This window comes from Acipenser ruthenus, chromosome 11 (genome assembly GCF_902713425.1).
Source record: "Acipenser ruthenus chromosome 11, fAciRut3.2 maternal haplotype, whole genome shotgun sequence".
NCBI lineage: Eukaryota > Metazoa > Chordata > Actinopteri > Acipenseriformes > Acipenseridae > Acipenser > Acipenser ruthenus.
In genome coordinates this window covers 39,356,120-39,374,772 of record NC_081199.1, presented here as the reverse complement: position 1 = coordinate 39,374,772, position 18,653 = coordinate 39,356,120, and the positions used below count along the sequence as shown (strand labels likewise).

At 40.7% G+C, this 18,653-nt stretch overlaps 1 protein-coding gene across 1 annotated transcript in view; it reads right to left on the bottom strand.

Moving 5' to 3' along the window:
* LOC117426671 (solute carrier family 12 member 8-like) overlaps positions 1-18,653 on the bottom strand; it is a 34,018-nt gene that overhangs the window by 5,067 nt on the left and 10,298 nt on the right. The window contains exons 5-10 of the mRNA XM_059033430.1: positions 15,550-15,663; positions 11,705-11,792; positions 10,625-10,712; positions 5,154-5,300; positions 1,330-2,035; positions 589-686 (exon numbers count right to left, since the gene is read on the bottom strand). Of these exons, the coding sequence (XP_058889413.1) occupies positions 589-686; positions 1,330-2,035; positions 5,154-5,300; positions 10,625-10,712; positions 11,705-11,792; positions 15,550-15,663 (1,241 nt within the window). The remainder of the gene's footprint in view (positions 1-588; positions 687-1,329; positions 2,036-5,153; positions 5,301-10,624; positions 10,713-11,704; positions 11,793-15,549; positions 15,664-18,653) is intronic.

Here is an 18,653-nt window from a genome sequence, read left to right as displayed (position 1 = left end):
AATGTGATATCTTGTAACCATTGTAAGTCGCCCTGGATAAGGGCGTCTGCTAAGAAATAAATAATAATAATAATAATAACATGCTGTGCAGATCTGGGAAATGTTATATGCCAAATGCACGGCTTCAGTGATGCAGATAATTACATATGATGTGGTTTGTGTTGCTCATTTGTGTAAAGTGGTTATGGGTCCTATCACCAGCCGCAGTTTTTTCAGCCTTAGATGCTGCTGAAAAATAAGCACTCTGATTGCACAGGCCTTGAAACTCTTTGAAACAAAACTACGCCCGTAGACCGCTGGCATGGAAGCATGCAGATAAGGAAAAACACATTAAAATGGGTTTTCGTTTGGTTGATTGAACAAAGACACAATGTGCTCGTTTGGGATAGATTTCCACCTCTTTTATCAATCTGTCCACTGTACCAAGTCACTCAGATTAAGGGAAAAACACGGAAAGGTGTGCCTGGAAAGTTTGCCCAACACTACAGGACATTTTTCCACAGCACTACCACCTCCCATAATGCACCTTTTCAGTTCAATTAACCTAAATGGAAAAAAGACAGAAAACGGGGGGCGTCTCTCACTTACACCAACTAAAGACACCCAGTGATTGCAGAGCCTGGAGTAAAACGATATTGGCTTTTCTTGAATTTCAGTTCCCTGAAGTCTCTGCTTGGCAGTAAAATCTGGTGAGGAGACAAAAGGGAAAATTAAACGAGAATAATAATGAAGACATTTTAATGGTATAAAACAAGCATGGTATAAAAGGGCAGCAGTGTGGAGTAGTGGTTAGGGCTCTGGACTCTTGACCGGAGGGTTGTGGGTTCAATCCCCAGTGGGGGACACTGCTGTTGTACCCTTGAGCAAGGTACTTTACCTAGATTGCTCCAGTAAAAACCCAACTGTATAAATGGGTAATTGTATGTAAAAATAATGTGATATCTGTATAATGTGAAATCTTGTAACAATTGTAAGTCGCCCTGGATAAGGGCGTCTGCTAAGAAATAAATAATAATAATAATAAAAACATTTAACTGCTCCTTCCTGCAAATACATTTGTGTTTATTGGCAGCTATTTTTCATTGCCATACATGACTCCTTGAAATAAACTTAAAATAATGTTAAAAAAAACAAACAAACAAACATTTAATATTGCTAACAACAATAATTATGCAAGACAACAGTAGAAGTTTAGAGATCGGGTTTAGATGACTGGAACAATCTACAGGTAATTAATTTAAAACATCTTAAAGGTAATAGGATCAGTTGGCTAATTTGTCCCAAAGTTTATGAATATAAAGAACATCCATGCAGTGGCAGGGTCCGTACCTTCCTGAGAGTCATCCCTGTCTCTGGAGCTCTGTCTTTGAAAGGCCGACTCCGCCTTGTCATTTCGTGGGTCAGACCCCAGAACCACAGACACCAGCTGTTGTTCCTGACTGTCGAAGGCTTGTGCCATCAGGTCTTGTTCCTCCTGAGCGCTATTGGCAGCAGCACCGGCTTCACTGCAGTTCACTGACTCAGTGTTGGAGGTCTTGGCACATTCTTTAACTGAGGCTGCAGACCTCTCCAAATCCAGCCGAAAACTATCCATCAGCGTTTGCTTGGCTGGCTTCCGCGTTCTCCACGATTTGCTCTTCCGATTCAGTTCGCTTTCCTTCTCTCTCTTTTCTCTTTCTCGTTCCTTGTTCTCCATGCTAGGGTCCACAGGCTGGAATATCTGGTCCATGTCCTTTGTGAATTCCAGCAAGGTCCCGTTTCTCCGGTTCTTCACCATACCGTCTGTTCCATAGTCTGAATGTCTGCCGAAGATCAAAGTTCTGGACTCTTCCTTGGGCAGCGGCCTCGTCAGTTTCATCTGGAGGTCATAGCTCATCGACACACAGAAGTAGGAGTAATCTATGATACTGTAGGTCAGCATGAAGTTAATGGTGACTATAGAGGCCAGGACGTTAACCTGGCCGATGAAGATGAATGCCATAGTGATGAGGCTTGTTAAGCAAATGGCAGCAATTGGTGTCTTATTTGGTCCTCTCTGCAGAAACAAAAAAAGAACATGAAACCTAAATAATAACTCTTAGAGATCTACGTCTCATTTTCCCAAGGGGATCCTGGAATCCATAAACATTACACTCCCGTAATACCAATATACACAACCAGGCATTACAGGCATAAAAGGAATGTTTAATAATTAAAATGACGGGTCACTATGGGACCTCAAACAACTGTGTTGCTTCATTCTGATGCCTGGTACTGGCTGGCACAGTTCCAGCTCCACCTAGGCTGGCCCAACATACTTTTCCTGCCTTTGTCACTGTGGTTTGATTCTGCAGGAGATGTCTAGGGCCTTTACCACAGCATCAACAAAGGGCAGACAAGGTTAAAGGGAGGGGATGTGCTGGAGTTTAGAAACAAGACCGATTTACTGCGTTTCTGATTTTCTGGTAAATAACTAATCGCAGTTCTCTGGACCCCTTCCTGGTATATCTTCTTCACAGTGCCGTTAGATTTCTAACTGGGCCTGGAAGTAAAGAACATTACATAAGATTGTGAGGAGCAACCAAATCTTTTTTTTTTCCTGATCTAGGTATGATGAAATTATTTGTTTATTTAGCAGACGCCTTTATCCAAGGCAACTTACAGAGACTAGGGTGTATGAACTATGCATCAGCTGCAGAGTCACTTACAACTACGTCTCACCCGAAAGACGAGCACAAGGAGGTTAAGCGACTTGCTCAGGGTCAAACAATGAGTCAGTAACTGAGGTGGGATTTGAACAAGGGACCTCCTGGTTACCAGCCCTTTTCTTTAACCACTGGACCACACAGCCTCCTAATACCATCAATCTAATACCATCAATCTAACAAATTCAGCCGTTTTGTGCTATAAAAAGGCTGTTGCCCTGCTGAAATTAATTATCCAGGAAAACTGTGAAGTACAACAGTGGGTATATATGCCTGTCTTGAATTTCCCACATTTGTGTTTCTATATACAGAATATTTACATTTCTGTTCCATGCAGGTGTTATTAACATTTCTTCCCCCCCCTTTAAAACAAAATGTAGATGTTTTCTGATATTTAGCAAAGACGCTGCCTCCAGACTCCTCTGCAAACCCTCCTTTACCTGGAAAGTTACTTTAAAATAACTTTGAGAAGGAATTCCCCTCCTGTTTGAAATTTCCACTGGCTTCACTCGCTCTTTCAGCCCAGGCTGCGCATCCGACTCAGTAAAGCAGAAAAAAACTCTCTTTCTGACATCCTCAGTCAGCTCAGGAAACAAGCTGGTGCATACAGTACGTGGGCAGCATGGCATGGTATGAAGCCGTTGTGACTGCAGGCATGCCCAGCCTCTGCAGAAAACAATTCTCAATCCTCCTGCATTTCTAAAAACTAGTCTGCATGTTCCGCCTCCTGTTTAACCCTTTGTTGCCCAGTGTCCAACATATGTGACATTGAGAAAAAAGGCATTAAATAGGTATGGGAACTTACCCAGGGCAGTAAAGGGTTAATAGATTTTTAATGCTTACAACGTTCTACAAATGAACTTGTTCTGCAGCCAGGCCTGCTTGGTACAACTACCTTGTTCAGAATTGCTTCGGCTCCAGTGATCAGGCCCATGCTAAACCACTGTTTTTTGTTTTTTTTACATGTATACTTTCTAATCAATGTATTTACTGTCCCTGTTCACTAAAGAGCGAGGCTGCATGAGTCTATCATTGATGGCCTCAGAGATATCTAAAGAAAGTTTTGGAAAGTTATACTAGAAAAGCAGTCATGAGATACACTGCTACAAATAATGAAGGGATATTCAGAGTTCTGATTCTATTAAGAATGTACAATACCTGCATGTTGACTTGTATGAAACATTATCCTTCTGCAACAATATTTACTACCATATGAAAGTTTGTTTCTTTGGGTATCAATTTAACACATCTTAAAAATCTACCTTCTGAATCCTCTTGTTTTACAGTACCAGCTGGAACAATTAAGAAAATACAGGTGTTCTTGGGATGAAAGTTAGGAGCTCCGACCTTTTCAGAGAGCAGTGCTTTAGTAATACCAGCTATTAGTATCAGAAAGCAATTCCCAGCTTGATCACCTAATCAGATCCATTGCTTAATAAAGCAGATGGTGCCTGAAAGCCAGCCACAGTGACCAGCTGTCCTCTGAATATCAAACAGGCCTGTAATTAGAAACATTACAGCAGCGTCAAGGAATATAAATGGCTTTCAATTTCAGAGTCACGCTTGCCTGAATGTATTAATTACAGACAATCGAAGCAGGTAGAAGGTATTATAAAGCAACAATCTCCCTGCTGACCTGAGGGTGCTCTATAACAGGAACAGTGTGCCCCAGACTGGATGGTTTGACAGTTCATTCCAGGGTCAGTCGGAAGTCTGCCATCCAGAAAGAGGGTGAAGCCACAATACTAGAAGTCAGCGCCTTACTGCGGTAGGCGATGTGTCAATCATGGATTGGAGGAGACGTGATTGCACTCGCTACCAAAGGGGGCGTGACTGAAGGTATATCAGGGTGTGTGGCCGAGCGATCTGTTCCTCTGTTATGGTTACAGAATGACCGTGAGGAGTGAAACGAAACCGTGAGTGTTTAGTGTTGTATTGTCTGTCTTGTCTGTATTGTCTGTTGTTATTTGCCATTGTAGACGGCTAAATATCCGGGAGCTGTTGCTATTCAGCCAGCATCAAACCCAGACTACACTGCATCACTGTTAGCACTATTTCACGTATTCACAACACCACTTGCACCCGGCGCACTCACTGTTGGACTGGTGATCGTGTTTTAAAGTGTGTGTTTATTGTTATTATCATTTTGTGGTTTTACTGACTACACATCGTTGTGTATAGTCAATGTTATTATTTAAAAGCCATTAATAAAGCTTATGTTGGACTGTTGTTTCTAAGCACTGCATCACCTCTACACCTGTGCACTACAAACCACTTTGTCACAGGTGCCAAAACAAAAACCCATGTCAGACAGTATGATTTCTATTAGGAAAAAAATATTTTAGTTTAAGGAAAGTATAATTTTCAATAGTACAGTGCAGAATACATTATAACATATTCCAACCATTTATACAATACTTGATATAATACATCCAGAAAGGTATAGACCAGCATGTTGAATCTACTCACCCCTTGTCCTAAGACGCCAAGGATGGGTATCACTTTTTCCTGTGCGATGCACTGAAGGATTCTGGGCGCCCCATACAGACCACCCATACAGGACGCCAGGGAGGAAATGTACAGCCCAAGTAAAAACAGGAACCCCACCAAGGAAACCTGCAATAAACAAAGAGACAGACATTGGCACTCCCAGTGGCACCATAGCACTGTGAGCCAGTCAGTGCTGAGCCATTCGCTCACGGTCATGTTCTCACGCAAAGTTCAATCAGTGAATGCAGAAACCAGAAATGAATGCAATCTCTTTCCCTGGTGACATACATGAAATATAGACTCCTAGCAAGATCTGTGAAAGATCTGGTATTATTAGGGTTGCAATTCCAGTGCAGTATACAAACAAGGAGAAAGCCCCACTTGAACACCAGCTAGACCAGTTTGTATCTGTTATATGATAATATCCATCCACCACCCAGATACTGCAAACAGGACTCGATTGTTCATGTTTCTTTTTTAAATATGCTTTTTAATAATCAGGAAAGATTGCTTTCTTTATTATTACTGTATTTTTACAGCTGAACCAAAGCGTCAAAAGCTTCCAAAGGCATAGAAGTAGACAGAATTAAACTTAAATAAGGAAACAATACAAAGAAATAAAATACATCAGAAAGTCAGGGATGCCAGCTTACTGCGTGAGCTGTGACACACAGAGGACAGATTCGTGCTGCATTGAAGCTGTCATGCTACAGCAGCGGCAGGCTGGTAGGTCATGATTGCAGTATACCTCAACAGCATGCTTCACTGAATGACAATTATAGTACATGACATATGGAATGCAGGGAATTCCTTAATCCTGTTATGACATTGCAGCGTTCCCAAGACAAATTTAATGAAGAAAGACTCCCTTAACCCTTAATACAGAATTAGCATCAATAATCCTTGCAGTTTTTCACGAGAAATTGAAAAGTCATTATTTTCAAAATGCATGTTGTCTTCTCTTTGTGGGAGATCTTCAAGGGTTGCAAATGCCAAAGTTCCATTATTCAACTGCTAACAGCATTTAAAAGCTGTATTTCCGTATACAGTAAGCCACAATTGCATCCTTACATTGTTACCACTTACCTCCAGTTTCCTGATTTAAATGTGCCTGTTTGCTTGATTATATAAACATACTTCTCACTGAAACATTGGCATTTCATAAGAAAATCAATATGATATATATATTTTTTTCCCTAACCTGTTCTAATATCTTGAAAATCTTATGTTTGGCAACGATGCAGAATTTCAACAGGAATATAAAGTTATGTATTCTTATTGGAAGTTAAATTAAAAAGAAGGGAAAAATCATCTTTAAAGTATTCTGTGCAACATCAATAGAAATGTGACCGAACAGTGTATTCCTTGAGAATGTCTTTATTAAAAAGGAGCAAAGGCTGGGAAATGTGTGGGACACATGCCATTAAAGCTCTTAGCTCTAGCTGGCCGCACTGGATGAATATGGTTGAAAGCAGCTCTTTACAAATATGCTGGAATACCCAAGGCGCGGATACGTTTCATTCTTTAATACAAGTCTGGGATTAGCAGAAATATAGGGTTCCAGTACTGCTATTATAACATGACTGCATTTTAAAATGACGGTGACATGCAGTATATCAAAGATAATGCCAGTGCTATTAATATTCCTATTAAAGTCTTTCTATTAAAGTCTTATAACACCATCAGTGGTCCTGTTTTTTTAAGGAAACAAATTAGGTGGAGAGCGGGGAGCCCAGAGAAAGGGCGTTGAATGGAAGAAAACAAGCTTTCAAAGCCAGCCCAGCAGCCAGCCGCCCCGAGATTTACTGCTTTCTTTGTCCTCTGAAACACAAAGAATTCACTGAAACCTAATAAAACTGCTGCCCAAAAATAAAAGTAGCTCTGTTTTTAACGGTATTGGACTGTTCTTTTTGATTAAAATTTCTAATATAGAAATAAATAAATATGAATGTATATGTATTCAGATAAAACACCACACAGGTGTCATGAACGATCCTCAATCCCTGTATGTATTTTGTCAGCCTAACAGCATATTATAAGTTATGTTTCAGGTCAACGGAATATGGTAACTACAGCAGGTATAACAGTTTTTTTTAAGAATCTAAACAGAGCTTAATTTAAATACTGCCACCCTTCTAATCTCAATGTGACAAGCTGGATAAATCCAGGTTAACACATTAATTAATCACTCTTGTTTTTCCCTGGGGTGAAACAGATCCTCGTACTACCATAGCTGAACACAGTAAAAAGTATGGTGGTCTGCGTTCAAGCAGGGTTAGTTATAGTCAGGACGGACTGCACTTAAATAAAAAGGGAACCAATCTACTCGGAGAAAGGATCCTTGAGGAGGTTCAGAAGCATTTAAAACTAGAAAGGAAGGGGGAAAAAATCAACAAAAAAACAGAAGGGAGACTACACAAGGGCAACAATTCAAGTAAGACAGCCATTAAATGTATTTATCTAAATGCTAGAAGTCTCAGAAACAAAATGTTAGAACTTGAAGCTACTGCACTAACAAGTAACTACGATGTGATAGGTGTTACAGAAACTTGGTATATTCTGTATAGGAAAGACAGACAAGAACAAAGGAGATAGAGGTGTGGCACTATACATTAAAAATAGTCTTGAAGCCCAGGTGTTAAATCTGGAAGAAAAAAACAACGCACAATCAATATGGGTGAGAATAACGGACACAAATTCAAAGGGCATAACAACAGGGGCATGCTATAGACCGCCAAATTCAAGCACCGAGCAAAATAATCTGTTATACAATGACATTAGAAATGCGTGCAGCAAAGGAGAAGCCATATTAATGGGGGATTTCAACTTCCCCCATATAAAATGGGAAAACCCGGTGGGGAGCACAACAGACGAAATTGAAATGGTGAAAATGACAAATGACTGCTTCCTAACGCAATTTCTCAAGGCACCAACTAGAGGAGAGGCATGCCTTGATTTAGTCTTTTCAAATAACGAAGACAGAGAACCATTGGCAAACTCAGACCACAACATGATCTCATTTGAAATGCTTTTTAAAACCCAAAAAGTAATGACTAAAGCTAAGGTTTACAATTTTAGAAAGGCAAACTATGAAGGTATGAAACGGAGACTAACAGAAGTAGATTGGAGTAAAATAGAGAAAACATCCACGGAAAAAGGATGGCTGTTAAAAATGTAGTACAGTACTAGAGGCGCAAAACAGTTACATCCCAAAAGTAGACAAATCTAAATCTAAAACAAAATTGCCAAAATGGTTTAATAGATCAATTAAAAAAAAATATTCAAAAGAATAAAGGCACTTTACAGAGCGTTTAAAGGGGACCAAGAACAAAGTACGCAGAAAGAGTACGTGGAACTTCAAAATGTCAAAAAGGAAGTTAGAAAGGCCAAGAGAGAGATACAAATTAGCATTGCTAAGGGGGCTAAAACCAATTCCAAAAAGTTTTTTTCCAATATTATAACAGCAAGAGAACATTCAAAGAGGAGGTTAAATGTCTAAGACGAAGAGAAAAAAATAGCAAATATATTAAATGATTACTTTTCACAAGTTTTTATAAAGGAGGAAAGGGCAACATGCCCCACAGGTCGACCTGTTCCTATCCAATTTTAAATAACTTTAGCATAACAGAGGAGGAAGTGTTAAAGGGACTAGGAGCTCTTAAAATAAACAAATCCTCTGGGCCGGATGAGATCCTCCCAATAGTACTCAAAGAAATGAAAGAAGTTATTTACAAACCGCTAACCAAGATCATGCAACAGTCTCTTCATACGGGTTGTACCGACAGACTGGAGAATTGCAAACGTAATACCGATCCACAAAAAGGGTGACAAAATCGAAACAGGTAACTACAGACCAATAAGCCTGACTTCTATTATATGCAAACTATAATAAGATCCAAAATGGAAAATTACCTATACGGTAACAGTATCCTGGGAGACAGTCAACATGGTTTTAGGAAAGGGAGATCGTATCTAACTAACCTGCTTGATTTTTTTGAGGATGCAACATCGACAATGGATAACTGCAAAGCATATGACATGGTTTATTTAGATTTTCAGAAAGCATTTGACAAAGTCCCGCATAAAAGAGTAATTCTCAAACTGAATGCAGTAGGGATTCAAGGAAATGCATGCACATGGATTAGGGAGTAGTTAACATGTAGAAAACAGAAAGTACTGATTAGAGGAGAAACCTCAAAATGGAGCGAGGTACCCATGGTGTACCACAGGGATCAGTATTAGGTCCTCTGCTATTCCTAATCTACATTAATGACTTGGATTCTGGTATAGTAAGTACACTTGTTAAATTTGCAGACGACAGAAAAATAGGAGGAGTGACAAACACTGTTGCAGCAGCAAAGGTCATTCAAAATGATCTAGACAGCATTCAGAACTGGGCAAACACATGGCAAATTACATTTAATAGAGAAAAGTGTAAGGTACTGCACACAGACAATAAAAATGTTCATTATAAATATCATATGGGAGATACTGAAATTGAAGAAGGAATCTATGATTGACTGAGAAATGTTTTAATCTAGACAATGTGGGGAAGCTATAAAAAAGACCAACAAAATGTGTGGATATATAGTGAAAAGTGTTGAATTTAAATCAAGGGAAGTAATATTAAAACTTTAAAATGCATTAATAAGACCTCATCTAGAATATTGTGTTCAGTTCTGGTCACCTCGCTACAAAAAGGATATTGCTGCTCTAGAAAGAGTGCAAAGAAGAGCGACCAGAATTATTCCGGGTTTAAAAGGCATGTCATATGCAGACAGGCTTAAAGAATTGAATCTATTCAGTCTTGAACAAAGTAGACTACGCGGCGATCTGATTCAAGCATTCAAAATTCTAAAAGGTATTGAAAATGTCAACCCAAGGGACTTTTTCAACCTGAAAAAAGAAACAAGGACCAGGGGTCACAAACGGAGATTAGATAAAGGGGCATTCACAACAGAAAACAGGAGGCACTTTTTTACACAGAGAATTGTGAGGGTCTGGAACCAACTCCCCAGTAACGCTGTTGAAGCTGACACCCTGGGATCCTTCAAAAAGCTGCTTGATGAGATTCTGGGATCAATAAGCTACTAACAACCAAACGAGCAAGATGGGCTGAAAGGCCTCCTCTCGTTTGTAAACTTTCTTATGTTCTTATGTTAATTACGACCTGCTTTAAAATAGCACTAACATCATTAGAGAAAAGACCAGGCTTCAAGTATATCAAACACACCCATACTATAAAGAAATTGTAAATTTGCTTTGCAAATGTGAGTGTATCATTCTTTCTCCGTGCTTACAGTGTTCTCTTTTTTTTACAATGCTTTAATTATCCTTCCTATGCTTTCCCATTTCTTGAGGGAAACAGCTGAACTGAGGTTTTTATTATTAGGGTTTTTTATTATTATCACCATGAGATAAGACAGAGTTATTAACAGACCAGTGTTTACCTTCTCTGCTAACAAGAAGTCATATCGCAGCGCCTCCCTCGTACAAATGGCTCCCAGCAGGAACACAAAGACCAAGTACAGGAACCACCTGCAATTACCCAAAATAGACAATACTCTCATTGGTTTTCCCACATGGAATAAAAAAAAGATTCTGAAATACAGTTTGCACTACAAAATGATATATAATTACTGGCAGTAAGAAAAACAGCCTTTGATCTTTGACTGCTGTGCGTGTGGTGTAGATTCCTAGAACTACTCTAATAAAGGCACGTCTAAATGATTTCTTACCTTAGCATTTATGATAGAGAGATTCCTAAAATACAGAAATGCTGTCTTTTTATCACAACACATGTAGAAAAGGTTAATTACAGGAGCCTGTGGCTTCCAAGGAATCTGGAGAACAGGCACAATTAGAACAGTGTAGCTTTGTACACGTATTAACTGGCCCATAAAGACAAATATGTGCAAACCAAATATGTGCCATCATCGCTAAATGAAATGTGTCCCTGTTTAACTGACGGTGGATCTAAATGTTTACAGTTAGTTCTTTTCTTTAGGAAGCTCTGGATGAGACCGAGGTCCTATTGTAAGTGACTCTGCAGCAGCAGCAGTTGCTGATGCATAGTTCAACCCCTAGTCTCTGTAAGTCACTTTGGATAAAGGCGTCTGCTAAATGACTAATTAATAATAATTAATGAAGTGGCTGAGTGAAGCCCAGTGCAGTTTTGTTCAGCCCAGGGCTAGATTTAGGAGGAGCTCTGTGAGGCTGGCAAGCTGTCTACGCAGCTGGTGCACCATACAATATTTGGAATCCAGGAAATATTGCACATGTATCTCTCCAGATTCATCTTTCAAGCACATTTCTAAAGTGCTATTATCCAATGTAACATTCCTGTGATCTGAGTTAATGGCGACCAAATCAAGTGTAACGAATCCTCGCTGCAGCGCTCCAGCTCTGCTTTGCACCGGACGAAGGTTTGAATCGCTGACAGATGTTTCCAGATGGAATATAAAAATGATTAGTCACATTTGGGTTACCGCTCTGTATCCTGCAAGCAAACACTTTCATGGGGCACTTACGAGGTACCGATGGCAGCCAAGGACCCCACTGGGATGTTGATCGCCGGCTTCTGGAGATCTCCACTCATGTTGAACCCGGCCATCACACCTGCATTTGAGAGACGATAAATGCACATACAGAGGCATTATCATCAGAAAACCTTGAATAATAAGACGATCAAGGCTATAAATAACATGTTACAGATGTCAGTATCATGAAAAAGAAGGTCTATGTGTGCACGTGCTACATTAATCTCTTAAGAAATGCATAATTTCATTTAAAAAGAGACAAGTGGTCCCAAAGCCTATCAGGTCAACACTGTGAAAAGTCTGTGGGGCACATTCACCGCATAAACAGTTAAATACCAGCTGCAAACCCATGTCTACTTAGAAAATGCAACAAATCCTTTTTTTTTTTCCCAGCCAAATAGCGCATTTTAGCGATTACAGCACGCGGCTCATTCTGCTTTTTAACACAATGTCAATCAAAAACCAGTTGCTAACAATCCACACGTAGTTCTGTACACTCCCTGCAAATATGCTTATTTTAGACATTACAAACAACTGAGGCAGAAGTGTTAAAGGGACTAGGAGCTCTTAAAATAAACAAATCCCCTGGGCCGGATGAGATCCTCCCAATAGTATTCAAAGACATGAAAGAAGTTATTTACAAACCGCTAACCAAGATCATGCAACAGTCTCTTGACACAGGGGTTGTACCGACAGACTGGAACATTGGAAACGTAATACCGATCCACGAAAAGGGAGACAAAACCGAACCAGGTAACTACAGACCAATAAGCCTGACTTCTATTATATGTAAACTTATGGAAACTATAATAAGATCCAAAATGGAAAATTATCAATATGGTAACAGTATCCTGGGAGACAATCAGTGTGATTTTAGGAAAGGGAGATCGTGTCTAACTAACCTGCTTGATTTTTTTGAGGATGCAACATCGACAATGGATAATTGCAAAGCATATGGCATGGTTTATTTAGATTTCCAGAAAGCTTTTGACAAAGTCCCTGAACGCAGTAGGGATTCAAGGAAATGCATGCACATGGATTAGGGAGTGGTTAACATGTAGAAAACAGAAAGTACTGATTACAGGAGAAGCCTCAAAATGGAGCGTGGTAACCAGTAGAGTACCACAGGGATCAGAATTAGGCCCTCTGCTCTTCCTAATCTACATAATGACTTAGATTCTGGTATAGTAAGCAAACTTTTTTTTTTTTTTTTTTTAATAATTTAGTCGTTGCCAATTAGTTTTTATTATTTTCTCCCCAATTTGAAATGCCCAATTATTTTTTTTTTAGGCTCAGCTCACCACTACCACCCCTGCGCTGACTCGGGAGGGGCGAAGATGAACACACGCTGTCCTCCGAAGCGTGTGCCGTCAGCCACCCGCTTCTTTACACACTGCAAACTCACCGTGCAGCCGCCTCAGAGCTACAGCGTCGGAGGACAACGCAGCTCTGGGCAGCTTACAGGCAAGCCCGCAGGCGCCCGGCCAGACTACAGGGGTCGCTGGTGCGCGGTGAGCCGAGGACACCCTGGCCGACCTAACCCTCCCTCGCCCCCTGGGAGCTCCCGTCCACAGTCGGTTGTGGAATAGCCTGGACTCGAACCGGCGACGTCCAGGCTATAGAGCGCATCCTGCACTCTAGCGAGTGCTTTTACTGGATGCGCCACTCGGGAGCCCCCTATAGTAAGCAAACTTGTTAAATTTGCAGATGACACAAAAATAGGAGGAGTGGCAAACACCGTTGCAGCAGCAAAGGTCATTCAAAATGATCTAGACAGCATTCAGAACTGGGCAGACACATGGCAAATGATATTTAATATAGAAAAGTGTAAGGTACTGCATGCAGGCAATATAAATGTACATTATAAATACCATTTGGGAGATAATGAAATTGAAGAACAAACCTATGAAAAAGACCTAGAAGTTTATGTTGACTCAGAAATGTCTTCATCTAGACAATGTGGGGAAGCTATAAAAAAGGCCAACAAAATGCTCGGATATATTGTGAAAAGTGTTGAATTTAAATCAAGGAAAGTAATGCTAAAACTTTACAATGCATTAGTAAGACCTCATCTAGAATATTGTGTTCAGGTCTGGTCACCTCGCTACAAAAAGGATATTGCTGCTCTAGAAAGAGTGCAAAGAAGAGCGACCAGAATTATTCCGGGTTTAAAAGGCATGTCATATGCAGACAGGCTAAAATAATTGAATCTATTCAGTCTTGAACAAAGAAGACTATGCGGCGATCTGATTCAAGCATTCAAAATTCTAAAAGGTATTGACAATGTCAACCCAGGGGACTTTTTCGACCTGAAAAAAGAAACAGGGACCAGGGGTCACAAATGGGGATTATATAAAGGGGCATTCAGAACAAAATAGGAGGCACTTTTTTACAGAGAATTGTGAGGGTCTGGAACCAACTACCCAGTAATGTTGTTGAAGCTGACACCCTGGGATCCTTCAAGAAGCTGCTTGATGAGATTTTGGGATCAACAAGCTACTAACAACCAACTTATGTTCTTATAAGTGCACCACACTCCCATGAATAATTATGCAAGTGCTGTTATAGCACAGAACATGACAACGCCAAGGCCGATGTGGCTCTACAGTGGTTTCCCAGCGGAATATCATAACAAAGTAATCTGAAAAATGAAATATGGTTTGGGTATAGGGGGTTTAAAATCTTAAAATCAATACAAATAAATCTGAAAATGTATAGACATTGGGGTTAATATGCAATATATAAAAATCTTGGAACAACACCGTTACTGAAAGCCACATCTTGGGTAAAAGTTAATTGGCTGTTTAATTCTTTAGAATGAATTGGCTGTTTAATTCTTAAACAGCTCTCTAATGCTATCCAAGGTAGCTACTGTACTATAAAGGTCAGTTGCATTAATGGATTTTCCAGGGCATATACAGTATTAGATTACAACTGTGTTTTGCATATTTTCGGGGGAGATGCGGTTATATGTGCCAGTGTGAGTCAATAATTTAGTGATGATGTAAAGGAAAGAGACGGGAATCAAAGGGTTTCATAGCCAAAAACAAAATTTGAAAAATAGTTGTGAAAGTTAAACTGCATTATTCCAAAATTGAACTGGCCTGAATGCAGATGTTATCCACATTGGTTATTTTTTTTTCTTCCTTTTTGCTGAACACCCACATAGTCAAAACATTTCTTAACATTTTTTTAGGATTAGGTTTCATGATTGGGTATTTAGAGACAGAAGACTTGTGACCTATAGAATAAGCCATTATCATAGTAAGAAAATCAGACAGCTGAAGGGCCAGATCCCTGAAATAACTTTCACATTCTCTGTTTTTTCAGTTTGTTGGATTTTCAGATGCCACTTGCTGTGGTCAGCAGTGTGGAGTAGTGGTTAGAGCTCTGGACTCTTGACCGGAGGGTTGTGGGTTCAATCCCCAGTGGGGGACACTGCTGTTGTACCCTTGAGCAAGGTACTTTACCTAGATTGCTCCAGTAAAAACCCAACTGTAAAAATGGGTAATTGTATGTAAAATAATGTGATATCTGTATAATGTGAAATAATGTATAATGTGATATCTTGTAACAATTGTAAGTCGCCCTGGATAAGGGCGTCTGCTAAGAAATAAATAATAATAATAATAATCAGGGGTAACCCAGCACTGGCCCATGACTCCCGAGTACAAAAGAACCTGCAAAACATGGGCTGCTAAACCCTGTCCCCTGTGCTGCTGCTGTATATAAAGAATAGCCTTCACTCCAGCACAAAACCATTTTAGACAATTACCTTGCTCGTTTTGTGGCTGCTGTCCGCTCACCACAGTTATCAGTGGAGAGCTCAGGCTTACCTGTGGCTGCAGGGAAGAACACCCCAAACACAGAGAAGAAGGACTCTCCAGGCGTGTAGTCAGGTAGGGTGTTGTTACGGAGCAGCTCCTCTGAATACCCAACAAAGCCATGCACTGTAAATGGATTCCAAAAAAGGAACAAAGAATAATAAGCATGGATTTAGCCATAAACAAAGTATATCAAATTCTGTTACTTACACAGTGAGGGGAAGAAGATGAAATAAGATTCATAGTTATATATCACGTCCCACAGAGTCCGACTGACACGCTGGGAATCTGCGGGTGCGGTATGTAAAGTATAAGACAGCTCTGGGGATGCGATATCACGATCATGAAAACAAATAATGATTTTGGAAGATTACTTTTCACAGGATGGTAAGAGATCAAAATGTCAAGCTAAATCTGGAGAAACAACCATGCTTAGAAATGTATGCTGTCAATAAAACAGCCTGGTACACAGTACCTAAAGTGTGGCGCGTCTGAATAAGATGCATCAGGCCACCTAGTTACTAAGGGCATGGAAAAAGAAGCTGGCAGCACCTTCAGAGCAGACAGGCCAAATGTTGACTTGGGATCTCTGGGCACAGTTGGTAAACGGTGTGCTTCCAAACAGCAGAAGACCAGATTGCAGTTGCATATAGTTTTCAATGATGTATCTGTCTGAAGAAAATGAAGGCAATAATGAAACCCAGCTTTCTACAGCGGCACACTGGACTTGTTTGTGAGTCCGGGCTGGAAAGCGGACACACTGCTGTGGTTTGTACCAGTCAACAAGTCTGGTCAGAGCACAGCGATCCTTGGAATGCTCTGCCAGTGGCTGCTGGTTATTTGAGGCGAGTTCATTATGTAACTGCACAGAGGGGATACAGACCTTGCCAAGATGCGTGCAAACTGGAGCTCGTTTCTGATTATTCAGAGGCTGCCAAGTTCAATAATCCTGTTCACAAGTTTAAGTTTAAGCAAATGCTCCACAGCAAAATGCTTCAGCGCTTAACTGAACTGAACAATGCAGACTCAGTGTCAGGGAAAAGTCACTTCAATTGATAATGTCTTTCCAAAGTTAACTCTGTTAACTATTCGATTGATCTAAACGGTGGAGAAAAATAGGGGCATCATTAAAAGCCTTAAAATATAGGGTCCTTACACGGTACAGTTTTACAGACAGAAATGCACCAATGTGGGGGCTCCTGAGTGGCGCATCTGGTAAAGGCACTCCGCGTGGAGTGCAGGATGCACCCTATAGCCCGGATGTCGGCGGTTCGAGTCCAGGCTATAGGGTGCATGGTTTGGGTCCAGGGTTTGGGTCGGCCGGGGTGTCCTCGGTTCACCGTGTGCCAGCGACCCCTGTAGTCTGGCCAGGCGCCTGTGGGCTTGTCTGTGGGCAGCCCGGAGCTACGTTGTCCTCCGACACTGTAGCTCCGGGGTGGCTGCATGGTGAATCTGCAATGTGGCGAGAGGCGGTCGGCTGGAGCCGCATGCTTCGGAGGACAGCGTGTGTTCGTCTTCGCCGCTCCCGAGTAAGCGTGGGGGTGGTAGCGGTGAGCTGAGCTTAAATAATAGTTGGATATTCTAAATTGGGAGAAAATAATACAAAATAATTGCCGACTACTACTACAAAAAAAAGAAGAAGTGCACCGATGTGAGATAATCTTTGTGCACGAAGACTGATATGTGGTACTACGCAAGGTCAAAGAAATCTTCTAACCTCCAGGTAATCTTACACTTCCTTGACTGACATGCTTTGACCCTGACAAGGTGAAGGGACCTAGGAAGTGCATCAGTAACAGGCATCCTGAACATAACAAGCAAACTGAGACCAACTGAGTACCAGATATCATGTTTTAAAAGGAAAATACATGCTTGCTACAATATATGTGTTTATTTCAAAACTGCACAATTCAGACCTACTTTATATATGGTAACAAATGGATGTACCTTTATGTACTAATTTTGTTGGCTACAGCCACTTTAGGAATTCTCGCAGAATGTCAGTACATGATGATGATCATGATATTCAAATCTTTATTAAATATGAACACACAGTATACAGTTAGAAGGGAGTGGGGGTTAGCCTGGCCAGATTTCTGACCTCTACTAACAATTATCGGGGACACCAAATGTCAACAAACTAGATGCGATCAAGTTGAGGGCACCTTGATAAACTGTAGTAATATTTACACAGTAGTGTTAAAACCCCAGTAACACTGCCACAATTACAAGTACATCTCTGTATACCTTGTAACAGACTTATTGACAAATGTTTTGGCTAGGGCACCCTCAACGTAAGTGCTTTAAATAAAGTCCCAGAACAGTCCAGTACACTATCCAGCACCTTAATATTCTACACACACAGTGGACCCAGAGAAAAGCAATTTCCCTTTGGTTATCTTTTGATGGAAAAGAATGCGTTCCCTCAGATTAATGACGTGTTTACCCGAAAGGAAGTCGCCACCCATCTGAAGCACTGCCTGTTTATCCCTTCCAAGTTACTATTCTCAGAGTGGAGCTGCTCACCCAGACCTCCTCTTCACAGGCCCACTTCCTGCCTTTGCTCCACTACATGCTGCTTGATTTTTTTTAACCCTGTACACAACAGCAGGGCTCCAGCCACGATTGTCCTCAACAGGAGAACAAGAGGGAAAACTGGAACAGCTTCTCCCTTTTAGAAAGTGCCACACAACAGAAGGAAACACGCTTTAAATAGAAAAGCAGTTTGAAGTACACTGGCACCTGGTGGATTAGCTCGGAAACCCGATTCTAAAGAACTGTAATAAATAATAAAAGTGTATAGAACAGCCCATCTGAAGCAGCTACTTCAGCTGCTTTTGCTAGCTTGTATAAACGCTTCACCCTACTGGCTCAACATACACATCAATATTATACACTTTCACCAGGGCAATCAATCAGGTGTTGGTGACTTCTATATTAAAACAGCAATGTGGATACTAAGCAGGAAATAAATAAGTCTGGCACTCTTAGATTAGATAATGGGGAAAGAGTATGAGCAGCCGCAAGTTTCATGCAGTCAGACTGGTCAGTAAACAGGCAACTGTTCAACGGTGGATATTTTAAAAGAACAAGGCAAAACACAAATATCCTGCCGC